A 27,976-nucleotide genomic window follows, 5' to 3' on the forward strand; every position below is an offset into this window, starting at 1 on the left:
GAACCCCCGTGCCTTCGAGAAAAGAACACCACGCGTCCGTGTGGTCGGCCCAAACATGCTGAAACCAAGAAGTCGCCCCAAACATACACGTTGCCAAATTATGAATGAAAAATCTTACTTGGTTTAGTTTAGATTTCAAGAACACGCTGAGTGGTCGATTAAGCTGGTTTCAAACAAAGACAATAGGTTTATTCTGATGTTTACGGTTTGTAAAGCGGACTCTAACAACAGGAAGGCAATTGCCTAGGGCGCCGAGGGACACACACATCTCCGCTAGTTTTGACCAGGTGCAGCCATTTTACTTCTTTGTGACGTGCCGACACACGTTTTGCAAGTCGACGTACTTGCATAGTCAATAATGCAGACTATGTTGACGCGTCATCCCAGCCCTAAAGAGGGTGCACTTGGATTTGCTATGTGGTATTTATCGGCAAAACTGATAAAGAAGGGCAGATAGAAAAGGACACTATCGGTTTGGCGGACTATCGGTCAATCTCCATGAATTGTACACATACTACTTGTTTGCTCATTGTCAAATGCTTGGAATTGCTTGCTTTTTAACATTAGCTAGTCAATAGTGACCCAGGTGGCTATAGCATAGCTGTAGAAGTTGTTTCATCGACAGCTCTCGACATGACAGTAAACTTAATCTGGCTAGTTATATTAACTGGAGAGCTAACGTTAGCCTAGCTACCTAGCCTATATACAGTATCGATATGGTTGACGTTAACATGAGCAAATGTAACATTAGGTAATGTTAGGTAAGTTATTCACCCACTTACACGCTATATCTTTTCTTATAATTTTGTAACAACATTTCGTGATAATTTATAGCAAGCTGGTTGCTAAAAACAGAGCTATTGGCTTTGCTGCTGTTAGCTTGTCACTGACATCAATAAACATCACTTCCTGAATGTCGAATAAACTAGCCAATCAGAGGCAGAGTAGGGCGGGTCTTTCTGTGGTGACGTGATTTCCGCCGAGTTCACCATGAACGCTTGCCCAGCGTCTCTGAGGCTCGTTCACAGCATTTCTAAAATCGGGTTGATACAGGTGTTGGCTTCAACAAAAAAATTGGGTCAATGAGTTAAAACTTGATCATTTAAAAATTGGTTTCTGACGTTGAATGATACCCAGAAAAAAAAAGTTTTCCGCTGCTAGCCCTATCTATTATGCTCTATTTCTGCAAGAAATTAGCCTTTTGGGCCACATGCCATCACGTGACTTGTAATACCAAGCTTTGGCCACTACGTCAAATGGCTTTATGCGCCGGTGAGCAACTTTAATTGAAATGAATAGTCGGCCATTTCCAATGCCTTCTCCAATTATATTATAGCTCCAGTTATATTATAGCTCCATGCATAGAAACCATTACATTTTGGAGCGGATCCACATCACAGGGCTGATACACAAATGAAAACTAGAACAAAGCTTGGCCATACTTGGACCATTTCCTTAACTTCAACTTTATGTTATTGGCTTATCTATCTATAGGAGGACTCATAAAGATTCTCAAAAAATATGGCCCTGGATTAGTGCCTGATAGCCTACATCCCCTGTCCTGTTTTGTGTCCTGTCCTTTTATTGTTCTGTGATTATGTGCACTTTATTCTGTTTTTTGTTTAAGTTTATTTTATATATTGTACAGCACTTTGGTGCAACTTCGGTTGATTTTAAACGTGCTTTATAAATAAAGTTGACCTTGACCTTGACCTAGTGCTGTTTTGATTGGCATGTTTTGGAGATCAGTTGATAAGGAGTTTGTGAATGTGTCTCTATGTCAGATGGACATCCATGGGAAGATTCGTGATGTGTTGGCGACGACTGTGCGGGCGGACCTGGGTCCTGGACGGCAGGCGCTATCTGAGGAGGACCTCTTAGAAGCTTTGCGACAAAGGGGGATCGTAGACGATGTTATGAAGGATCTACAGTTCACTAAGGTAACTTATTCTTGTTTTTGATTAAAACACAGTATTACTATTAGTAAATGTATGGGGTTCTCTAGATGGCATTGTGTCTATCACACAGCCTGTATATTATTAATGATTATAGTACCTCAGTTTCAGCAAGCTTTTGGGTAATTTCACCCTTGATCTTTTCTAAACACATCTTGTAATATATTGTCAAACTCAAGATCACTCTCTTTTTCTTTTGTTTTGATAGGACGTGTCTAACATAGAGCCAGGATCCACATCAAAGACCGCTACCTACTTAATGAACAAGGATCTGACACAGATAAAGAAGAGTAAGCAGAACAAACCAATCTGCATGAACTAAGAAGTCCAACTTTGAGTTACATTCAAATGTCCTCTCCCTACACAAACTTTCATTTGGACAACATCAACTTTCTCCAAAATAATCTTTGGATGTAAAAATGACTGATGGCTGGTTAACTCTCCTCTCTTCTCTCCTCCCAGCTAACATCAACCCAGGGTGTAGGTACCTCTATCTCCAGGTGCTGGGGGGGAAAGCATTCCTGGAGCACCTGCAGGAGTCGGAGCCCCTACCTGGCCAGGTGTGCTCCACATTCACCCTCCACCTGCACTTCAGGAACCAGCGCTTTCATTCCAAGCCAGTGTCCTGTGCCTGCGAGCCAGACCTGCAGGAGGGCTTCCTGCTGGAGATCCACAGAGACAGCACAGGTACAGTTTCCTCTTCCTGTTAGAGATCAGAGACATACATGGGTACAGCTTCCTCTTCCTGTTAGAGATCAGAGACTCTGATAGCCTAGTGTAGGATTGTAAGTCTGAACTGTTAACAAGACTGCAGAAAATGTCTCCACTCATGAGCAAAATGAAATCAAAACTATTTTGATAATTATTTTTAATCCCTATAGGCCTAGACAAAGAATGGTTGACAACAGTTTGTTCCTTGTTTTTCACATGCCTCTGTAATAGGATCTTTAGAAACGTCTTTAGACACGAAATAGCTTCCTCACTTGGTCCAGCACGCATGCGCACAGCGTGCTGGAGCAACGATTGCGCGCTGTGCCAATGCGTGCTGGAGCAAGTGAGGAAGCTATTTCGTTTCGAAAGACGTTTCTAAAGATCATGGCATGTGAAAACCACAACAGGCCTATGCTCTATATATGCACAACTAGCGATTCATCAAGACAGATTGATGAAAACAACCGTTTCGCAGCAGAAAATAGATTTTTAGAAACTGCATTCTAAGTGCCCCGACCACCGCCATTACATGGATATACTGGCTCGCGCTGGATTTAAAATTTCCTCTACATGCCTCCGAACTACACCAAAGTGATCTCGGTGAGTCAAACGTCTTATAATATGTCGTAAATAAGGTCCAGGTTGTCAAAAACGAGCATTGTCCTTTAAAATGCCTAAAATGTGTTAGATTTAAAATGTGTCCACCACACACAGTGTGTTACATTTCATACATCGCCTGAGTTTATGAAGAAAAACAAGATGTGTCAACTTATGAGCATTGGACAAAAAGATAAACGTTGGATAAAAGTGTTGTTTTCCTAACAACAGCAAGATGCAATAACACCTGTATTTATCTAACGATTTAGATGTTAGATAAATTCATGTTTTTGAATTATTTTTCACAGTGCCCACCCACATCCATTGTATGACCTAAACGGTGGTAGAGCAATTATCAACTTTCTCAAAAGTGCTAGTTTTGTCAACTTTTTGATCTGAACCATTGTATATGATCATAAGTAACCTTAAAACAGGGCTAAACATGATTTTTCCCTTTACTACTCCTTTAACAATGGCTCAGCCTCATCTCTGATGTATTTTGTATTGCTGCTTATTTGTTCTTTACAAAGAACACATTGTCTTGGTGTTTTTGTCCCCCACCCGGCGACAGCCGAAGGGGGGGGACTTTAGGTTGGCCGCTGTCACGTCGTGAGTCAGTGAGTGAGTGAGTGAGTGAGTGAGTGACTGAGTGAGTGACTGAGTCTGTCAGTCCCCCCGTAGTACCCAGAACCCACCACTAAAGGGGCGCCTTTCCAATGCATTTTTCCTTTGACAAGTACATTTAGATTTTTACATCAAAAACTCTGCTTGGTGTCTCAGTATAGTCTCAGGCAAGTTTATTCCGGAAATCATGTACCTTCTACATCCGCAGAGAGTAGAGCAGGGGTGGCCAACCAGTCAGAGACTAAGAGCCACAAAAATGACTGTGGTACCACCCAGAGCCACACCATATATACCAGCGTTTCTCAACCTTTTTTTCAGTCACGCACCCTTCATAAGTACTTAAAATCCCAAGGCACCCCAGTCTCAAATAAGAAGAAAAACATTATTGTCCATTAAATATACATTTAAAGTTAATTTATTTAAAATTAATACATACAAAAATATATTTTCTGACATAATATATTTTGGACTGGGCTGGGTTAGGCTGGGCTGGACTGGGTTAGGCTGGACTGGGCTGGGTTAGGCTGAACTGGGCTGGGTAAGGCTGGGCTGGACTTGGTTAGGCTGGACTGGACTGGACTGGGCTAGGTTGGGCTGGGTTAGGCTGGACTGGGCTGGGCTGGGCTGGGTTGGGCTGCGTTAGGTTGGGGTGGGCTGGGTTGGGCTGGACTGGGCTCGAGATTTGAGGCTTTGAAATGTCCCAATGATGTCTGGCATATCAGACAGAATGTCTTACCATTACGTTCTATGAAGAAAAAATTACTCTCCCCACTCGGGTAAAAAAAGGGCTTGTGGCCTTTTTCTGTGTTCGTCTTCATATTTTCTTTTAGCTGCGCATTTCTTTCCAGACATTCTTTGGTTGTGTACAGTAGCCTATGCTACGTTAGCTTTTGTCGTAAAAGAGAATGACCCACGCAAAGCAAATTATTTTGTTTACAATAGGTGCGTTTACATGACAAAATTTTCAATCTGGTTAATTTTAAGCTGATTTTTAGCTTGAGCGTATACATGGGATACAAAGTAAACTGGTTGGATGATTACATGCGACAACGAAACAAATGTTTCGAACGCGCACACAGCCGTGAGTGATTGCGTTACGATGGTTACAAACAGCTGACTACGGAACTGTCGAGCATGCCTTGATTAGTCAAGTCTTGAGCATGCGCAGAATGAACGCAGAACGCAGCATCAATCCGTTTCAAGATAGTATACATGACGGACCAAACGGTTTCGAAAAGGTTTAAACTACCTCCTTGAAAGCGATTGGAATTTCAATCGGGTTGGGGCATTTCAGTCGGATTGAGGTGTTTATATGACATATTTTCAATCGGTTTGGTCTTCCAAACCTATTTGAAACCGATTCAAACTGTCCATGTAAACGCACCTAATAATTTTGTTACCAAGGTGATTTGCTACCTATATGATTGGTTTGAAGTGGTTCTCACGCGACTTCCTCACTAGCGAAACGAATCATGATTTTATGACAAATCTGCAATAAACTAAAATGGGCGGGAAGAAATGCACAGCGAAACTAGAGAGAGAGAAACGTTCTTATGGAATGAATGAATTTATTTTTTAATGAAAGGATGGAAGAGCCGCAAGCCAACTTTTTGGGGGGGATGGATGGAGGAGCCGCACATTGACGGACAAAGAGCCGCATGCGGCTCACGAGCCGCGGGTTGGCCACCCCTGGAGTAGAGCTTTGAATTGTTTAGTAGAGCTAGATATAAAATTGAGGGGTCTTCTATAGGGCAATCTAGTGGGATCTGTATAAAAACGCCTAATGAGAAGCAGGGGGCTTGATACCACAAGGGAGCATGCATACTGGATGGGAGACAACATGTTTACATATGTACAGTACTTGTTTTTCTTTGCAAAATCAAGGTTCTGGACAACTTTCAAACTGAGTAGTAAGCCAGAAAACAATAAGGGAGAGAGTGCAGTGCATTTCAAAACTATTTAAAGGGGCACAATTACAGCTGCAGTATTTTCTGGCTTCGGCCTCAAAGTTTTACCTTGATTTCGCTCAGGAGGGGAGACATTTTCTGCTGTCAATACTTGATTACAGTTCAAGCTTACTACCAGTACCACACCAGGTTCTAATTGATAACAGTTCAAGCTTACTACCAGTACCCCACCAGGTTCTAATTGATAACAGTTCAAGCTTACTACCAGTACCCCACCAGGTTCTAATTGATAACAGTTCAAGCTTACTACCAGTACCCCACCAGGTTCTAATTGATAACAGTTCAAGCTTACTACCAGTACCCCACCAGGTTCTAATTGATAACAGTTCAAGCTTACTACCAGTGCCACACCAGGTTCTAATTGATTACAGTTCAGGCTTACTACCAGTACCACACCAGGTTGTCAGCCCTGCGTTCACTGTACTGAGAAGTCTGCATGAACAACTGGTTTGTTCTGCTGCCTCTAAAGGTTGCGAGTGGTGGTGCAGCTGCAATCTCAACCTCAAAGTTTGTTTATCTGTATAGACATATTGATGGAAACAGTGGCCTTTGTGTTGCAGGAGAGGGCAGTAAGATGGTGGACTCAACCAACATGTTGTCCATCTGTGATCCTGTGCAAATGGTGCTGATCAAGACAGACACGTCCGGCGACACCACACTGGTGTCCTCCTACTTCCTGGATTGGCGGACTGTCCTCAGCGCCCCCACTGGGAAGACCTGCCTGGCTCTGGAGCTGCTGGGAGTTGGTGAGAGAAACATGCAGAAGATTTAGACATTATATTACAGACATTTTACACATGCTTTTATCCACAGCGACTTACAATAAGTGGATTCAACATACTACGACTACCCCTACTACTAATGTAGTGTACTAGTACTACTAATAATGTTCATACTACGACTACCCCTACTACTAATGTAGTGTACTAGTACTACTTATAATGTTCATACTACGACTACCCCTACTACTAATGTAGTGTACTAGTACTACTAATAATGTTCATACTACGACTACCCCTACTACTAATGTAGTGTACTAGTACTACTAATAATGTTCATGTCACTCCTAATGTTGGGAGTCCTAGGTTTTCAAAGGTTTTAGTGCTAAAATCAGCCAGCCTGTCTGTCTGTCTGTCTACCCCCCTGTTTGTCAGTCACCCCCGTCTGTCAGTCTACACCCTGTCAGTCAGTCTACACCCTGTCTGTCAGTCTACACCCTGTCTGTCAGTCTACACCCTGTCTGTCAGTCTACACCCTCTCTGTCAGTCTACACCCTGTCAGTCTATCCCTGTCTGTCAGTCTACACCCTGTCAGTCTATCCCTGTCTGTCAGTCTACACCCTGTCTGTCAGTCTACACCCTGTCAATCTATCCCTGTCTGTCAGTCTACACCCTGTCTGTCAGTCTACACCCTGTCTGTCAGTCTATCCCTGTCTGTCAGTCTACACCCTGTCAATCTATCCCTGTCCCCTATAGGAGACAGACTGGGGAACAGGGCGGAGCGTGACGGTAGCGCTATTAAAACCCAACCAATAGCAATTTGCGTTTGAGCATTTTTATTGCACCTCAATACAATTGTGTGAAATGGCAGGGGCATAAGAAGTGCAGAGCCACGAAAGGCCTATATGAATGAACCATTTACAGTGTGGTTTAGTTGGCTGTCAGTGATTAAAACAGTATTGTCTTGTATCAGAACATTTCAGTTTGAAGACTCATAATGAACCACCCTTTTTAAATGTTGAATCTTAAAGTGATCTCTTTGGAGATAGCTGCCAATCCCCACTTTGGTGAAAAACTAGGGAACACTGTTGTCTTGGCTGGCCACAATGCAATATCTTGTGGGATGGAGATCATTAAGCGTGCTCAGATGAAAACCTTTCTGCTTGTCCTCTAATCAGGCAGTGAGTGCAAGGTTCCCGCTGGCGTTCTCAGTGTAAGCCTGGAGCTCTACCCGCCTCTCACAGAGACCCTGACTGATGACATCATCACCACGCAGGTGAGGGAACACACCTGGCCGTCTTGTTTCAACACACCCGGGCTGTGTTCGGAATCGCTCCCTCGTTCCCTCACTCCCTATTCCCTATATAGGGTTCACTATGTAGTGAACCACCTAGGGTATGGTTTAAGGAGTATTCGGACACTACACGGAACGTCACAAAAATGCGTCGGTCATTCGTGTGATGCAGGCGGATGCGCCCTCGTGTAAACAAACAAGTCTAACAGGGAGCATTCACGCTGCAGGTTGAGATGTACTCAATCAGGTAGTATCGGATTTGCTTTTGTGTGTTCATTTTGAATGTTAAATCCCAAATAAAGTGTTGAAATTTAAATTCTAATCATGTGCATGTGTGGTTTTTCTACTTTGGTCCTGTCTGTTAATTGCAAGATGTAACGTTGGCTATAGCCGCGCTACCTAGCTAGCTATGAAGCGCACGATCAAGTAACATGTTTACAAACATTACATGTTTACGATTTAGCTCCGCAAGCTAGAGTTCCTTCAGTTTATACACGAAAGTTGCCGCCGCCATCCTCCGTTCACAGCCCTCTTCGCGAGACAACTCAACTGCATTGCATTGTGGTATACCGGAGAAAATGTAGGGTACATGCACTGTACCCTGGAAATCAAGGTGACTTGTGGGTAATAAATAGTGGACTATATAGGGAACGAAAATTCCGTGGAGAATTCGGACACTACAAACAAAATGGCTGACGCCCTATATAGTGCACTATATAGTGAATAGGGAGCGATTCCGAACACAGCCCCGGAGTTAACTCCACTTGATTTAGACTGCACCAATAGGACTAACCTTACTTGTACTGGTTCCACTGTCACATTCCCTGACTGCATAAACCAAGCCTGCCTGTAGGTGTGCAGCCATATGCCTGTGCCATGCACAAGCGCGCACACACACACACACACACACACACACACACACACACACACACACACTGTCCAGCCATATCTAATGCCTGTGCCACACACACACTCTCCAGCAATCTCTGGAGCGGCAGAAGACTGCTGAGAAAGAAAGGCTGTTCCTGGTCTATGCCAAGCAGTGGTGGAGAGAGTTCCTGGAGATACGGCCCTCACACCAGTCTAAACTGGTCAAGATCTTCGCACAGGCCTGTGTTCTGTCTGCTTATTGACTGATTAGAATGTGTTAGATGTATTTGCTGTGTGAGAGACATTTGAACGTTCATTTTAGCATACTGTGTGTGCATGTGTTGTAAACATGCTGTGTGTGTGTGTGTGTGTTTTGCATTGCAGGATGAGAATGGGGTAAACCGGCCCGTGTGTTCGTACGTGCGCGTGCTGCGTGCGGGTCGTCTGCTGGAGAGCCCTCGCCAGGCGGCTCGCTTCGTCAGTCTGATGGGCCTGGAGAGGGCGCCCATCGTCGGGGGAGGTGGGCGGGGCAAACAGGAGCAATGGTGTTCCCTGCTGGCCTTCCTCTGCAGGGGCAAGGTAAGGAAGGTCTGGGGTCCAAGGGTTTCCAAGGCAAGGCACTTGGCTCTATGGAATGTCTATGGGCCTAGGGTTTCTGCAGCGAAGATGCACAGTTCAGTTCAGTTTACTGTATTAGTACCCGTAGGTTTGCAGTAGGTTTTCAGTAGAGTCATCCATACAACAGCACAGAGAGTAGACAAACATAGGGTTAGGGTAGGGTAACTTTATGTTAGGTTAACCCTAACATAAAGTACAATAGAAATACCAAGTCCATTGTAAAGGACTTTGAGCTCAATTTATCTGTATGAAATGTGCTATGCAAATAATGTTTTATTGTTATTATTACCTTGTTCTCAAACACATTTTTTCTCCATCTGTATGTAATTTAATTATTACGAGCACATATACAGTCCTGAGAAGTAAACGCCCGCGCCTGCAAACATACAGTTTTGGCAGCAGCGGTGGTAAAAAACATATTACAACCCGCAACCACAAGGGGCAGTAAAGCACTGCTACAGTGAGGCTACTAGGCTTGTCTGACAAACGGTTGCCGTTGCTTAGACTAATGTAGGCTACGTTTCTCAGTTTGACTGGTCTGTTTTGCGAACTGCTGTTTTGGATTAGCTACAGCAGAGACAGTAGCCTACATACAATTGGTTATTCAAAGGGCTACATTCTGTTCATGACTAGTTGCAGGTTATGCTTGCTTGCTGTTTCCAAATTTCTAGGCAGCCATCCATGCGCAATTTACAGTCAAGCGGTTGCATGTCTTCTAAGCCAGTGACTCGGTTATTGTAGGCGAGCAGGCAGGCTATTCATGGGTGGTTATTACAGGTTGTTATATAGACCTACCATTGGAAGTTGTGTAGCCTAGTCCACTTGTCACGTTCTCTAGCGGTTTCTTGTCACCACTAAAGCTTGTTATCTAGCTTGTCATCTTGTTATCTTGAGTTGCTCTCTTGTCTATGACCGCAACACCGCCGTTCCTATATTCTTGATATAGCCATGCTTCTCATGTGTTATTATAATTTGTTGCCTGCATTATATCATTTTGACTATTTGATGGGATTACGCATCTTTCTCTCTCTCGTAGACTGTGTGTAGGCGTGTGTTGCAGTTTACCACATGAGTTATTATTATTTTCGGTATATCAACTGAAAGGCATTTTTCTTAGCATGCACTGCTACAGGTATATATTATATACTATAATATTTGGGCGTTTTTTTTAATCACATTGGGCGGATTTTGAGCGCTCATTGGGCTGGAAAACATGGCTGTGTCCGAAAAGCCTGCTACCTGCTACTTGCTATATAGCAGGCGAGAAGTAGCATGCTATATAGTACTACTCCACAAAAACGATATAGCAGGCGAGAAAAATGTATCATGCTACTTGAGTCAGGTGACGGGAATGCGTGGGTTACATCGTTACGCTGAGGCGAAAAGGCCTTCTGTTAACCAGACCTCGAACCTGTGGTTAGTTTATATTCTGGTTATATTTTCTGTCAAATATATGGTTTAGAAAAATTATTTCTTTATCCAGGCATCTTAGTTTTAACAGTTTCATTATAGCGGAGCAGGTCATATTTGCTCGTATGTGGTATTTATTTTGTTCACAAGTTCGCAATCGTACAGCCAGGCTACAGAGCTCCAGAAACCGTAGCCGTAGCAGAGGACTCTGGGCCGGCCACAATGTGATGCAGCTTGGCTTGGCATAGGGGTTCCTGGAGCTCTGTAGTCTGGCTGATCGCGAAGTTGTGAACAGAATAAATACAACATACGAGCAAATATAACCTATAATGAAACTCTTAAAACTAAGATGCCTGGATAAAGAAATACTTTTTCGAAACTATATTTCACAGAATGGTGATTTGATGGCAGGTACTCGGCCATGATAAAATCCCCTATTAGCCGCGTTCCGGTACCGCAACAGGAGCATTCTGTTCCGGCCGCTCCTCTGCTATGGCTACGGTTTCTGGAGCTCTGTAGCCTGGCTGTACGATCGCGAAGTTGTGAACAGAATAAATACCACATACGAGCAAATATAACCTGCTCTGCTATAATGAAACTGTTAAAACTAAGATGCCTGGATAAAGAAATAATTTTTCTGGACGTTTTTTTCGACAATATAGCAGGCGAGGTAGCAGGCAAGAATAGCAGGCGAGAGGTAGCAGGCACATTTTTGAAATAGCATGCTACTTCTCGCCTGCTATATAGCAAGTAGCAGGCATTTCGGACACGGCCCATCACACCAATCTGGCAACCCTGATGCTACATTGTCGGCCATTTTTTCGCCAATTTCGCCTGCTATATAGTACCTACTATATAGCAGGCGAGATGCAGTATGCACAGTTTTGATGTAGCATGCTACATTTCACCTGCTATATAGCAGGTAGTATGCATTTCGGACCTGGCATGTTACACACTAATGCCGGGCTCAGACTAGAGGATTTTTGGGCCGATTTATCCCCGAATCACCCCTCCCGACAATCGGAGGAGAAATCTGGTCTGGAACGTTGGTCGGGGCCGATGATCGGCCCAGATTATCTTGTAATGTGAGGGGTTTACAGATCCAATCTTATACCTCCCGATCGGCTCACAGACCCATCGGGGCGGCCCCGATAATATCAAACATGTTTGATATTTAAGATTATTACGTCCCAACTTTACAAGTGAGATGGCAAGACCAGTGGTTCGTTGCTCCCTCGGGCACGATAAGATCCTGTAGTGTGTGCTGAGCCGTTATTTTTAAATCTTGCTGTATATGCTTGTTTGAGATGCGCAAGAAGAATATCTGTTAAGATTCTCCTTATGTGCGTGATGTAACCCGATTTCGAAATTGGTTAGGATTTTAAGGGGAGACACCCCAGGTGAATAGGAAAAAAAAATCCTTAATAGGTGTCGCCAACAAACTCCCCCAGTTTGTTAGGCACATTAAGGAGCATCTTTTTTGTATTACAAGTTTTCTGAAATCTTATGGATTAATATGCAAATTAGGCATTAAATGCGCTAAATATGCGCTAATTTGCATAATTTAGGGACATCAATTTTTTTAATTGGTTCAAGCCAGATTCAAAATTCTTGTTTCATTTTGTTCACATATCCCTATTCAAAACTATGTCCAAGGGGGATTTTTGATATCTCTTTTCTTCACTTCAGAAATCAGAAAATACTGTCAACAGTCATAAAAAGACCAATTTTCGCCATGTTTTAGGGATAAACTGTTATATAAATCAGGCTATGAATGAAATTTTAAAAATCCCCCTTGGCCAAACCCTTCAGAATATGGATTGGAACAAAACTGGAAAGTTAGGTGTATGTAGGTGCTACTCAAGTGGTGGTTTTGATGTCCCAAAGATGAGAAATAACTCATTTTGAGAAAACGGGCTTTGAAAATTTGTATTGTAAAAAACCATACATTTGCATTGGAAACCAATATTGACAAACACAATATCCAATCACATTATTAGTAACAACATTACACAACATCTGAAAACATAGAAACTGAAATCTGAATAACACAGCATGTTGTGGATTCAGAATAGTCCAGGAGTAGACATTTTGTATAGAGACCTGTTTAGTTGGAAGCCCACTCACCACGTCAAGGTACAGCCCACGAGTGGGGTGTTAGTAAAACGAGACTAGAGACGAGACAATGTTAGTAGGGAAGAGAACATTAACTTTTAGAAAGCTATTTTGTTAAACAGATCATGGACAAAGATAGACACATTTGACGAGGACATGCATGAGAAAAAAGATTATCTAATTATTTTTTTTTTAAGCGTTTTACATGGAGAAAACATGGATGAATGAATGAATGAACATGAAGAGTAAGCTGATTCATAAATACACAGGACAAGATGTGGTAAACAATGCAGGGTAAACACCAATAGAAGCTAAATATAGATTGCCAAACAAACAAGTGATATAACCATCGTCAAAAGCAACACCATAGGAGACATCAAGCTACGCCGTCATAGGTCTACAGAGTCACTCCTCAGATGGCACCACACTAGCTATCCACAAAACTGTTCTAGGCAGCTGGTTTGTAGAACCCACTCAGCTGCAGTCCACAAAACTGTTCTAAGCAGCTGGTTTGTAGAACCCACTCAGCTGCAGTCCACAAAACTGTCCTAAAACCACAATATGTTCCTGGTGCGCATGGGGTTGTCATCAGTGGACATACAGTGAAGCAGACTACCCCATATTGCCGCCTTCATGTTGTCCACTGAACGCTGGTTATTGAGAAGTATTGTAATAATTCTCAATAACTGTAATAATTTTGTAACATTTTGCATTTATTGGCAGTCATCTTACCTACCTCTGGGTCCACATCTGCATATGCCTGCCTAATCTGCTCGCTGCTTCTGTGCAAGGACTCCAGACCTCTCTCTATTTCAGCAACTGAAATTAAAACAGTTTATTTGGTCAGTTTATGGATGCATGTAGAAATGCCACAGGTAGAGAGAGGGAGACTACTGTGTATGTATAGGCTTCTGATATTGGCTAGAGAGAGAGAGAGAGAGGGAACACGTTTCAATAGCCTACCTGTCACCCTCTTGTCATGTTTCTGATACGTTTTCAGATGAAGCCCTGGGATCCCTAACACTTTACTAATCTTTTGAAGAGCTGCATACCCCAACCCTAACTCGTGCGCTAAGAGGACCATCCTCACATTGACATCAAATGCGACATCATTCCTAGTTGTATCATGAAGCCGAGTCGATGTGTAGACACTTTTGCGATAGCCATTTCTCACAAAGACTGCACTCTAAGAGCAAAGTACTACAGAACCCACTATTCTGAGGATCTATGTTATTTTTAAGACCAGTTCCTGCACAATTAGGACAAATCAACCCAGTTATCAGCTCATTCAAACGCGCCGCATCTCTCTGCTGCTCACTGGACATGCTAACGCTAGCCTCATCTTCCTGCTGCTCACTGGACATGCTAGCACCAGCTAATGACAACTTGCGCGAATAGGCACTTTTTGTCTCATAAATGTAATCCTTTCCATTTAGTTTCTCTTGTTTTCTGTTCAACCTTGCGGGCAAACACTGTTGTCGTTGTTGCTTATTACGTTTAGAACGCTTCACAGACGGCATTGTTTGGATTAGATATCAGGATGTGGAAACGTGTCACATGATGCGCTGAACCAATCACGTTCTCAGAAATCGACAACAGCCAATGAGATTTCACGCTTAGCATCAAACCCGCCTTTGTATTTCCACGATTGGTTGCTGATACAAATGAAACTATCAGGTTTGGTTGCAATAACATTGCGCTCGAGAGAGAGACCTTTCCAATGATACCTGGGATGACCGGACGACGTTGCAAAAAAAGGCTAACTTTTGGTGATTTTAGGAAGAATCTACAGACGCAAACAGACTAAATGAAGTGAAATAAACATCGCAATGCGTATTTTTGATGTTTTATTTCCACTAGTATGAAAGAAGACATGTTATGGAAGCAAACTAGCACAAAATCTCAAATTTGACCAGGGCGTTGAAAAACGATGTTTTCACCTACCGTGTCTCCCCTTAAGCTATCCGTTCCATCATTTATTCCATCTTTCAGCTTTGACAGTATTACTCTATTGCTCATCTTTCAAGCTAAAGGCTCAGTTCAAGGCTTAAACTACTCAGGTTGAAAGTTTATAAGTATTTAAGTTCTTAGCTTCTTTAGTTAATGCAGTTCCAATTCTGCCAGTTTCACAGTTCAGCTAAGCTTCAAGGTTTTTCAGGTTCCAGGATTTTCAGCCGTTCAGGTGTGATGCATTTGACATTTCCGATTTTTCACATTCATGCACATTCAGCAATGCTTTTGCTATTCCGTTCAGCTGCTCAGCATTCACACGCATTTTCTGCAGGAAATTTTCTAGTTTTACGTCTGTTGTCCCATTCATATCTCAGCCAAACACAACTATGCTTGAACTTTTCCACTTGCCAGCTTGTGCTTCTCATTATTATCTTTGGGGAAGTTGCTTGTGCACTGGAGGGATTCTTTATTGGGAATTAGTCGTTGGATTGTATTCAGACATAACATACGTTATGGCTGGTAGCCTACTGTCAAGGATCACAGCTGACTGATGCACTCCCTGCGATTAAGGGTTATCAGCCGGGCTGGAGTTCCATCTCTCATCGCTGACCATCATGATCCAGTTAGCTAACATTACGATAATTGCTGTAGCTGTTTTGCTGCGAGTTTGAGTTTGTCTCCGTTCCTGCCCAAGAAACAGAAGTCGAACTAACAGCACCAGCAACAGGAATAATTGTTGTGATGTTAACTGCTTAGCCACGTTAATATTATGGAAGCTGCTGTCGTGAGCTAACTGGCTATCAGACAGCACTAACGTTGACGAAACCACACTTGCACATCATTACAATTCCAACCATTTATATCTATATGTATTTATATATATATACTTTACTTTATTATTAGAGGAAAGGCCCCTTGAGGTGAGTCACCTCGTTTTAAAGGGGGATCCTAAACACAGTCCAGCAACCAACCATATGAACACATAAAATACAATAAACAAGAGAGCACAGGTAGGCAGTCAAACATAAGCAGGCACAATCAGCAACCCATAGACCAAAGCCCATCACAGACTAGAAGCACGAGCACTGTGTTTTCAGATGATTTGATAACTGTTTTGAAAGGATGAAGTGAGGATATTGAGCGAATGGAGTTAGGCAGGTTGTTCCAGTCTGACGGTGCTTTGTATTTGAAGGCCCTTCGCCCAATGACCCTGGAGGTTCTAGGAACAATAAAGGAGGGATTTTGAGTTAATCTAAGTGAATATGATGAGGAAAATGGAACAAAGTATTGTTTTAGATATGATGGACAGGTGAGGAAAATAAATTTCAAGATGAACTGTAGCCAGTGAGAGTGCATTCACGAGTTGGGGGGTAGCCAGTCGAGAGATTCATACAAAGTACAGTGATGAGTGTGATATGGACATTGCAGGATGAATCTGCATAGGCTGTTAAATGCGACATATAAAGGACGTAGATGGGTATCAGAGGTATTCTGGTAAACGATGTCTGCATAATTTATCATTGGTAGTATTAATTGTGTGATAATTATTTTCCTAACTGGAAGGGTGAAACAGTTTACTGACCGGTACAGTAGACTGAGGTTGCAATTTACTTTCCTGATTACAGATCCTTGTCCAGCCAGACACCCAGGTATTTAAAGGTGTCTACATGTGCATGTTGCGATCCATCCAGGCAGTTAATAATCAGGTTGTTACATGCATTGAGGTTAGGGATGGGCAAACGGATCAAAATTTATTTTTCGATAATTGAAAGAATTAACAATCAACTATCGATTAATTGATAATCTTTTTCTCCTATTAAAACAACGCCTAAGGCAGAAATAACAAAAAGCATGTTTCCTTGAAAATAGCTTTATTTCTTGTGTTCTGATAACGCCTACACTCTAAGCCGTGTCGCCTGTTAAATATAAAGATGATCCCACGCCAAACTTCGTTTTGCCGGCTTCGTCTTCAACATGGCTAGGCTGTTCTGCTGCTGCTGGACTGGCTAAATATTAATATGCATCAACTATACCGTTACTTCGGAAACCTGTTGTGTCATCACGTAGCCTACTAATTCAACAAATACATTTCTCACACAGAATGTAGACAAACTAATTTCCACTGAATTGATAAATGATTATCGAGCAATTTTTTTTGTGATCGACCAAAATCCTTATCAATCAATTATCGATCTTCGATAATTGATGCCCATCCCTAATTGAGGTTATGTTTGGTCCCAAACACCATACAGCAAGATGTATTTTTGTTTAGTAAGAGTTTGTTATTGTGAAACCAGTTTTGAACTAAAACAAAGTCTGATAACAATGAGCTTTGTATCTCCGATATGTTGGAGTGGGGTGCGTAAATTACAGTATCGTCAGCGTAAAGATGAACGTGACAACTGGTGCAGATTTGCGGAAGATCGTTAATTAATATGGAGAAGAGTAAGGGACCCAAAGAGGAACCTTGTGGAACACCTTTTTCCATAACCAAGTAGTCTGACTGGGTACAGGTACCATTAAGAGCAACACAATGATGCCTATTATGCAAGTAAGCATTAAACCATAATAAGGCTGGTCGTGATAGTCCAATGGAGAAGAGCTTATCAAGCAGTAGGAAGCGATCCTCCATGTCGAAGGCCTTAGATCTATAAAGATAGAGCTAGTTAGTTGACCTTTATCAAGGGAGGAAAATACATCATTGGTGAATTTGAGGAGTGAAGTGGTGGTGGAGAAATTTTGTCTGAAGCCAGATTGAGATTGACATAAGATGTTGGAATCAGTTATATGCTGTGATAACTGGTTGAATATGAGTTTCAAAAAAAAAAATTGCCACTGCACTTATAATTGAAATAGGCCTGTAATTGTTTGCATCAAGGGGATCGCCACCTTTGTGGATTGGGGTTATTTTGGCACATTTCCAGATGTGGGGGATGGAACAAGTTGTTAGCAACAGATTGAATAGATTAGTGAGAGGGTACATTAATATATGGGAAGCAAGCTTGATAAACTTGGCCTCTATTCCATGAGGTCCAGCACCACCATCCTTCAGTTCACCGATGACTCGATAAACTTCCACAGGTGTAATTTTGCGAAAGAAGAAGGAGTTGTCAACATTAGAACTTGCTGGAGTATCAGAAGAAGCATATGAGAAGTCAGAGAATGAAGTACTTCCAATGGTAGAAAAGTGCTTATTGAATGAGTTGGATACCAGTAAGGTATCATTTACAATTTCATTATCAATTCTGATCGAGTTTATGGAGCTTTTGTGAGATTTGTTGAGAATACTGTTGATATGTTTCCAGAACTGTCCAGGACTGTGAAAATCGTGGGAGAGACAGTCCTTAAAATAGTTGGATTTGGCTAGCCTGGTTTTGGTTTTAGAGACATTTCTTAGAGATCTGTAAAATTCCCAATCAATAGGGTTTTTAGTTCTATATTTTGCCCAGGCCTTATCTCTCAACTTGAAAAGATTAGTTCAGGGCTAAACCAGGGTAGGTGATGACCTTTAACCCTAATAGTTTTCCATGGAGCATGTATATCAACAATATTCATAACCTCAGAATACAAAAAGTTCCATGCATCATCGGTAAAAGGAATAAGTTCAAATCGCTACCAGTTGATAGCGAGTACATCCTGAATGAAGAGATCAATGTTAGTGTTTCTGCAATGTCTCATTCTAATGTATTTTGGAGGAAATCTTGGTATACTGACCTTCCAAACACAGAAGATTACACAATGATCACTGAAACAGTCGGGTAGGACTCCTGATTTAGCGATCCTATCAGGGTTGGAAACTAGAATCCAGTCAAGGAGAGATGAGGACCTCTGATCTACCCTAGTTGGTTCCTTGATGAGTTGGGTAAGATTGGCACTGCCTAGTAGGGTCCGGTCCTTAGTGGATGAGCGATCCAGACAGTTACTGTTAAAATCTCCTAAGATGATTAGTTCTTTCTTGCAGCTGAGAGAATTAACAGTGGCTAAGATACTCTTGATGGAATCAGTTGGGGCAGAGGGGGGCCTGTAGATGTTTCCAATAATCAGTTGTTTATTTTCATGGAGAGTGATCTTACTAAAAAGACATTCAAAGTTAATGGGATCAACTTCAGTTGTTAGACGCTCAGATACAAAGTTTGAGACAACAAAGGTAGCTACGCCACCTGCTCTACTAGGTCTATCGGCTCTGTATAGTAAGTAGTTATCCAGGTGGATTTCATTATCAGAAATATTGCTATGTAACCATGTTTCAGAGAGTGTGATTATGCTGGATTTATGGTCAGCCACCCAGGCTCTAAATAAATCAATTTTAGGAGCAAGGCTCCTGACATTAGCATGAATGATTTTTAGACCTTTAACATTATCCATATTAGGCAAATAGGCTGAGTTTGAAGAATGAATACTGTGTGTAAATTGGTCCTATAGAATAAGACAGGTCAAAAAGGGTCATGTAGGGTCATGTTGGGTTTGCCGAGTTCAGTATTTATGTAAAAGACATACAGACAACAGAAGAACACTGAAAGACAGTAAGCACAAAAAGCACAAAGAAACATCCTTAGTGTCAAGCAGGAGCAAGACTATACAAATGGACAAGTACCAGTAATCCAGAGCCTCCGCTAAGCGGTGGAGTATGACGCACAAAATGACACAAATCAGATTAAGTAGACGGGTCCATTCAGAGCATGAGAGTAGTCGGTCGGGTCATGTGACCGCGACGATGCCATGGAGAGGGAGACGCTGATGACGTGAATTACACGCGATAGTGTTTACATCACATGGTAGCAAGCCCAACACCGGGGCCTCAATTTATCATTCAACTAAACATGGAACCTGAATACTACCTGATATTTCAACCTGCTCCCATCAGTGATCGGTTTGTTTAGTTACATGATTTTGGGCGCATCTGCTTGCTTGCGTCCATGAATACCTGACACAATGTGTCAGTGTCCATGTACAGTAGGGTCCAAAAACTGTTAAAGGAGTAGTAAAGCGAAAAATCATGTTTAGCCCTGTTTTAAGGTCACTTATGATCATATACAATGGTTCAGATCAAAAAGTTGACAAAACTAGCACTTTTGAGAAAGTCTGATAATTGCTCTACCACCGTTTTGGTCATACAATCGATGTGGGTGGGCACCGTGAAAAATCATTCAAAAAACGTTAAACTCTCAATTTCAAAGACAAGAAACCCACTGAGGTGTTAGTTGGCCTTCTGACATATAATTCGCCATAAAGTAAGATTCTAGTTCATCTGGAAAGGCTTTTTTAAATATTTAGCATAGAACTATTTAGTTGCAGTACATACGTGTGTAAACTTCCGCAAACTAGGTAGCCTAGCAACATAAACAATAACAATAGCTACCGTAAGTAGTTCCGCTTCCTGAATCCCCTGTGCGGATTGATCTACATATCTACAACGGTCGCGTCAATACAAATCAATGGATTTCATAAAATGATCAATAAAACCCTACAGGATTCATACTTTGCGGCAAATTTTATGTCAGAACACCAACGGACACCAATTACCCCCTCGGTGAGCTTCTTGTCTTTGAAATCGAGAGTTTAACATGTTTTTTAATGATTTTTCACAGTGCCCACCCACATCCATTGTATGACCTAAACGGTGGTAGAGCAATTATCAACTTTCTCAAAAGTGCTAGTTTTGTCAACTTCTTGATCTGAACCATTGTATATAATCATAAGTAACCTTAAAACAGGGCTAAACATGATTTCCACTTTACTACTCCTTTAAATCATTACCTACAGTATGTAGTTCAATCATTCCCTATGTAGTTCACTATGAGTAACACTACATAGGGAATAGGGAGTGAGTGAACCATTTCGAACAGTCTCTAGTCAGCTCCGTTAGCTAGCTTACTCGTCCTGATGCCTTGTTCCATATGAGAACACTCTGCTAGCTAGCTAGTTAGCCTACTGTATTAAACCTCTACTTTTCCCGATACCTTGTTCCATATGAGTTAACAGATATAGACCCGACGTCAGTTACAGATATAGATACTATAGATAGATAGGCTTTGTTGGTAATAATTAAATTACAACCAGACAGAGAACAAGGAGTTTGAGAACAAGGTAGGCTCATCTAATGTGCGAGATTAGCTACAGCAATGGGTCAATGAGTAGTATTACTTCTCCCTCTACGAGCGGTGGTGCGGAATGACGCAGACGGTCCGTTGGAATAACGCGGGTCAGATGACCTTCTTATGTTCTTACATCTGTACCAGGATCCTCCCTCTTAAGGGGAGACACGGTAGGTGAAAACATCGTTTTTCAACGCCCTGGTCAAATTTGAGATTTTGTGCTAGTTTGCTTCCATAACATGTCTTCTTTCATAACAGTGGAAATAAAACATAAAAAATACGCATTTAGATGTTTATTTTACTTCATTTAGTCCGTTTGCGTCTGTAGATTCTTCCGAAAATCACCATAAGTTAGCCTTCTTTCGAAACGAGCCGAACCGCGGTCGTTATTTGGACCCCGTCATGTGAGGTATCATTCGAAAGCTCTCTTTCTCGAGCGCAATGTTATCGCAACCAAACCTGATAGTTTCATTTGTATCAGCAACCAATCGTGGAAATACAAAGGCGGGTTTGATGCTAAGCGTGAAATCTCATTGGCTGTTGTTGATTTCTGAGAACGTGATTGTAAAGCGTTCTAAACGTAATAAGCAACAACGACAATAGTGTTTGCCCGCAAGGTTTAACAGAAAACAAGAGAAACTAAATGGAAAGGTTTACATTTATGAGACAAAAAGTGCCTATTCGTGCAAGTTGTCATTAGTCGGTGCTAGCATGTCCAGTGAGCAGCAGGGAGATGAGGCTAGCGTTAGCATGTCCAGTGAGCAGCAGAGAGATGCGGCGCGTTTGAATGAGCTGATAACTGGGTTGATTTTTCCTAATTGTGCAGGGACTGGTCTTAAAATTAACATAGATCCTCAGAATAGTGGGTTCTGTAGTACTTTGCTCTTAGAGTGTGTGATAGTATTTTAAACTGGTCTAGTCAAAAGATTTACCAAGATACGTTCAAAAGGTTAAGTCTGGTTTATTGTGAAAAACAATACGTGCGCAAGGACTTCCTGAACAACGCAACAAAGGTGGTTTCGTCAGAGAAGTGCCGTTCATGGGTATTGCTGTGGCTTATATGCAATCAAAACAAAGGTACAGTGCTTCCAGGATGTGATTGGCTACTGCATTGTACATGAATGGCAGGCGTGGCCAAGAGTAAAGACATGTGACATGAGAAAATGAATGGCAGGCGTGGCCAAGAGTAAAGACATGTGACATGAGAAAAAGGCGGTAGTTTCTAAGAGGGACAAAGGAACAACGGATGGTTATTCTGGAGCAGACAGATGGCCTTCTGGAAGCCATTTTGTATGTTAGCACAGCCATGTGAATACTTGGGGGGAGGTGATGAATTACAAGAGAAGTGAGAGGACAAAGGTTTAAGGTGTTTGGATGTAAATTCCTGGACAAGTGCAGTCTTTGTGAGAAATGGCTATCGCAAAAGTGTCTACACATCGACTCGGCTTCATGATGCAACTAGGAATATTGTTGCATTTGATGTCAATGTGAGGATGGTCCTCGTAGGGCACGAGTTAGGGTTGGGGTATGCAGCTCTCCAAAAGATTAGTTAAGTGTTAGGGATCCCAGGGCTTCATCTGAAAACGTATCAGAAACATGACAAGAGGGTGACAGGTAGGCTATTGAAACGTGTTCCCTCTTTCTCTCTCTCTCTCTCTCTATAGCCAATATCAGAAGCATATACATATGCACAGTAGTCTCCCTCTCTCTACCTGTGGCATTTCTACATGCATCCATAAACTGACCAAATAAACTGTTTTAATTTCAGTTGCTGAAATAGAGAGAGGTCTGGAGTCCTTGCACAGAAGCAGAGAGCAGATTAGGCAGGCATATGCAGATGTGGACCCAGAGGTAGGTAAGCTGACTGCCAATAAATGCAAAATGTTACAAAATTATTACAGTTATTGAGAATTATTACAATAATTCCAGCGTTCAGTGGACAACATGAAGGCGGCAATATGGGGTAGTCTGCTTCACTGATGACAACCCCATGCGCACCAGGAACAAATTGTGGTTTTAGGACAGTTTTGTGGACTGCAGCTGAGTGGGTTCTACAAACCAGCTGCCTAGAACAGTTTTGTGGACTGCAGCTGAGTGGGTTCTACAAAGCAGCTGCCTAGAACAGTTTTGGGGATAGCTAGTGTGGTGCCATCTGAGGAGTGACTCTGTAGACCTATGACGGCGTAGCTTGATGTCTCCTATGGTGTTGCTTTTCAATCAATCAATCAATCAATCAAAGCTTTATTTATATAGCGCATTTCATACCCAGAGGCAACACAATGCGCTTTACAGAGAACAAGGGAGGTGGGCAGACATCCCACCCCTACATATTCCAGAGGGAAGCAAAAAAACAGTAATCACCCGGGGGCCAGATAAGTGAGCTGTAAAAATTCTTCCCTGACCCCTCTCAGCGAGGCGATCGAGCAAGCTCCTGGAGTATGTTTGTCTACCGGCTAAGAACATTTATAGAGCAATAAATAACATTAAATTACATTTTCAAAGTAAGAGAGGCTAATAACATCATAGGAGAGACATGGCAAACATTGGTGTATGTCTGTGTGTGCATAAATGTGCCTGGGCCCAGATAGAGGCAGGGGTTGGGGTAGGGTGGGGGGTAGGAAAAGGATACGGACCCGGGTTAGGGTGAGGGGAAGGGGATCTGAGCCCAGGACTGGTGTCTGTCAGTGTGTGTGTGAGTGTGCCTGGGTCCAGGTAGAGGCAGGGTTCAGGGTTAGGGTGGGTGTAGGAAGAGGATACGGACCCGGGGTAGGGTGAGGGGAAGGGGGTACTGGACCCAGGCCTAAGGCCGGAAGTGGACTGTTGTATGTCTGTGTGTGCGTGTGTGTGTGTTAACTAATTTGCTACGACATCTGCAGCAGACACAGGGGTATCTATCGGACTCAGGGTGGTCTACTGGTGACAGTGGGGCATCCACTGGACCTGGTTAGAAGATAGGAGGGAGAGAGAGACGCACTAGGGAGAGGGGAGGCAGAACAGGGTTAGTAGCACACGGAGCCATATATAGAGCAATACATTACGTCAAACTACATTTTCAGAGCAAGAAAGGCTAAGAGCATCATGGGAGAGGTGTGGCAAACACTAATGTGTGTGTGTGTGTGTGTGTGTGTGTGTGTGTGTGTGTGTGTGTGCGTGCCTGGGCCCAGATAGAGGCAGGGGTTGGGGTAGGGTGGGGGGTAGGAAAAGGATACTGACCCGGGTTAGGGTGAGGGGAAGGGGATCTGAGCCCAGGACTGGTGTCTGTCAGTGTGTGTGTGAGTGAGTGTGAGTGTGCCTGGGTCCAGGTAGAGGCAGGGGTCAGGGGTAGGATGGGGGTAGGAAGAGGATACGGACCCGGGGTAGGGTGAGGGGAAGGGGGTACTGGACCCAGGCCTAAGGCCGGAAGTGGGCTGTTGTATGTCTGTGTGTGCGTGTGTGTGTGTTAACTAATTTGCTACGACATCTGCAGCAGACACAGGGGTATCTATCGGACTCAGGGTGGTCTACTGGTGACAGTGGGGCATCCACTGGACCTGGTTAGAAGATAGGAGGGAGAGAGAGAGGCACTAGGGAGAGGGGAGGCCGAACAGGGTTAGTAGCACACAGAGCCATATATAGAGCAGTACATTACATTAAACTACATTTTTAGAGCAAGAAAGGATAAGAGCATCATGGGAGAGGTGTGGCAAACCCTGATGTGTGTCTGTGTGTGTGTGCGTGCCTGGGCCCAGATAGAGGCAGGGGTTCTGGTAGGGTGGGGGGTAGGAAAAGGATACGGACCCGGGTTAGGGTGAGGGGGAGGGGATCTGAGCCCAGGACTGGTGTATGTCTGTATGTGTGTGAGCGTGAGTGTAGGTGTGCCTGGGTCCAGTTAGAGGCAGGGGTCGGGGGTAGGGTTGGGGGTGGGAAAAGGATACGGACCCGGGGTAGGGTGAGGGGAAAGGGAACTGGGTCCAGGCCTAAGCCGGATGTGGACTGGTGTGTGTCTGTGTGTACGTGTGTGTGTTAACTAAGTACTACAACATCCACAACTGACACGGGGGTATCTATTGTCTGCGTGCGACAGTGGGGCATCTACTGGACCAATGTATACAGAGGATTCACAGGTAGGTTTGAGGCAGCCTTTCTGTGTCTCAAGTTCCTAGCTAGTGATTGTAGGCTAGGTCGAAAAGGTATGTCTTGAGGTCTCGCTTGAAGACCTCCGTTGTTTCGGCCCTTCTTAGGCACTCCGGTAGGGTGTTCCAGAGGTTGGGGGCATAGAAACTAAAAGCTGCCTCTCCGTGTTTCTTGGTCCTGGCTTTTGGAACTGTTAAAAGTTCAGTACCTGAGGATCTGAGTGGTCTGTTGGGCATGTACTTAACAAGCATGTTTGAAATATATTCTGGTGAGTGATTGTGGAGAGATGTATAGACTAGTAGTAGTATTTTAAAGTCTATTCTAGAGTTGACAGGTAACCAGTGTAGTGATTTTAAGGCTGGTGTGATGTGTGCCCTTCGTCTAGTCTTAGTGAGGACTCGTGCTGCAGCATTCTGTATCATTTGTAGCTTAGAGATTGCTTTCTTTGGTAAGCCTGATAGTAGAGCATTGCAGTAGTCCAGCCTGCTTGTGATGAAAGCATGCATTAATCTTTCGGTGTCAGCCTGAGAGAGAAAGGGTTGCACCTTGGCAATGTTCCTTAGGTGGTAGAAAGATGTCTTTGTAATATTCTTTATGTGGTTTTCGAAATTAAGATCTGAGTCAAGTATGACACCTAGGTTTTTAGCCTGGCAATTGGTGTCAATTTCCAGAGTTTTTAAGTGTGCAGCTAGTTTCTCTCTTTCAGCTTTTTCTCCAATGATCAGTACTTCTGTTTTGTCCTGGTTTAGTTGGAGGAAATTATGTGACATCCATACATTTATATCTGTAGTACACTTGTCAAGGCAGTCAACCAAGCTGTAGTTACTGGGTGTTACAGAAATATAGAGTTGGGTATCATCTGCGTAGCTATGGTAGCTAATGTTGTGCCTCCTGATGACACTGCCAAGGGGCAGCATGTACAGGCTGAAGAGTAGAGGTCCTAGGATCGATCCTTGGGGCACCCCACAGGTCATTGGGACCTTTCCTGAGCTATAATCACCGAGGGCGACGAAGAAATCCCGACCGGTTAGATAGGTCTTAAGCCAATTTAGGACTGGACCAGAGAGGCCAACCCACTTTTCCAGTCTTTCGATGAGGATTGCATGATCTATAGTATCAAAGGCTGCACTCAGGTCCAGGAGGACGAGAACAGAAAGCTCTTTGGAGTCAGCATTAATTCTGAGGTCATTTACAACTTTGACTAATGCCGTCTCTGTGCTATGGTGGGCGCGAAAGCCGGACTGGTAAAGGTCAAGGGTACAACTTGTAGCTAGGAAATCATTAATCTGTTTGAAAACTATTTTTTCCAGAATTTTACTCAAAAAGGGAAGGTTGGAGATTGGTCTAAAATTGCTAAAAACTGAAGTGTCTAAGTTGTTTTTCTTCAGTACGGGTCTCACCAGAGCAGTTTTAAGTATTGGTGGGAAGACACCTGTAGATAGGGAGTCATTAACAATGGATAAAATGTCATAGGATACAGAGTCAAAAATTGTTTTGAAAAAATCGGTGGGGATGGGATCCAGCAGGCATGTGGAGGTTTTGAGTTTGGATACTACTTTCCTCAACATTTCTGTGTCAATCAGTGTAAACAGGCTCATATGTCCATTGCATGGAGGGAGAGGATCTGTAAACGGGATGCATGGCCTTTCCTGGGTGATATTTCTCCTAATATTCATAATCTTATCTCTGAAGTAAGCTGCAAATTCCTCACATTTGGAGGTAGAGAGCAGGTTATCAGGTGTTTTTACGGCAGGGTTTATTAGGCTATCAATTGTTGAGAAGAGCACTCTTGAATTATTTCGATTAATAGATATCAATTTTGAAAAGTGGTCTTTCCTTGCATTTCTTATTGCTTTATTAAAAGCAGAGAGATGTTCTTTGAGAATATTATGGTGGACCTGTAGCTTGGTTTTTCGCCATATACGCTCAGAGCTTCTGCAGGTTCTCTTTAGTTGATATGTTTCCTCATTTCGCCATGGAGCTTTATGATTGGTTGTGATCCTTTTCAGTTTAATAGGTGCTACAGAATCCAAGGCTGCCCTTACTCTGGTGTTAAAGGTGGTTGCCAAGTCTTCAATATGTCCTAAGGGCCCCACTTCTGGAGTTGATAAATTGTTTGTGGTCATTATTTCTCTAAAGCTATCGGCTACTGCGGAGGTAAGCTGGCGTTTCTTGATAAAGCGCTCAGTACTACTTTTGACTTTAGGAACCAATGCAGTGAAGAAGATACAGAAATGGTCGGAGAGAGCGAGGTCACTAATAGAGGAAACAGTGATAGTCAGGCCCTTAGTAATAACTAGATCAAGGGTGTGGCCGCGGTTGTGGGTTGGCTCAGAGATATGTTGGGTAAAATCCATGGAGTTTAGGAGGTTGATAAAGTCCCTAGCTTTCCAGTCCGCCTCAGTGTCTACGTGTATGTTGAAATCTCCAGTGATGATAATCTTATCATAACTTGTATGGATGATGGACAGGAGTTCTGAAAATTCTGTAGAGAAGGCAGAGCATTGTTTGGGAGGCCTATACACGGTTACTGCCAGAACTGGGGGATGGCATTTTAGGACAATGGCGTGGTATTCAAAAGACGCGAAATCATCAAAGGAGATGGTCCTGCAGCTGAGGGCATCTGTAGCTATGGTGGCTGTACCTCCACCTTTTTCCCCACTTCTGATAGATTGAAAAAAGCTATAGTTAGGAGGAGAGGCTTCAATGAGGGCTGCTGGTCCATTTATATTTAGCCAGGTTTCAGTTAGGAACATACAGTCTAATTTACGTTCACATATAAGATCATTAATGAGAAAGGTTTTGCTTGGTAGGGACCTGACATTTAGAATCGCCATTGAAATAGCTTCCGGAGAAAAGGGCTGGCTCGCCTGTCTAGTAGGCCTGGATAGTATATTCACTGGAACGGATATCAGGTTTTTTTATATTAGATCCA

The 27,976-nt window shown here is 42.9% G+C and overlaps 1 protein-coding gene across 1 annotated transcript in view; it reads left to right on the plus strand.

Moving 5' to 3' along the window:
* Positions 1-27,976, plus strand: part of LOC311328751 (centrosomal protein of 76 kDa-like) — a 73,714-nt gene that overhangs the window by 20,369 nt on the left and 25,369 nt on the right. Inside the window, exons 2-8 of the mRNA XM_084462669.1 lie at positions 1,785-1,940; positions 2,164-2,245; positions 2,418-2,642; positions 6,415-6,600; positions 7,752-7,849; positions 8,848-8,976; positions 9,122-9,316. Coding sequence (XP_084318795.1) covers positions 1,785-1,940; positions 2,164-2,245; positions 2,418-2,642; positions 6,415-6,600; positions 7,752-7,849; positions 8,848-8,976; positions 9,122-9,316 — 1,071 coding nt within the window. The remainder of the gene's footprint in view (positions 1-1,784; positions 1,941-2,163; positions 2,246-2,417; positions 2,643-6,414; positions 6,601-7,751; positions 7,850-8,847; positions 8,977-9,121; positions 9,317-27,976) is intronic.

Source organism: Borostomias antarcticus (genome assembly GCF_949987555.1).
Source record: "Borostomias antarcticus genome assembly, contig: scaffold_92, whole genome shotgun sequence".
In the NCBI taxonomy this organism is placed as follows: domain Eukaryota; kingdom Metazoa; phylum Chordata; class Actinopteri; order Stomiiformes; family Stomiidae; genus Borostomias; species Borostomias antarcticus.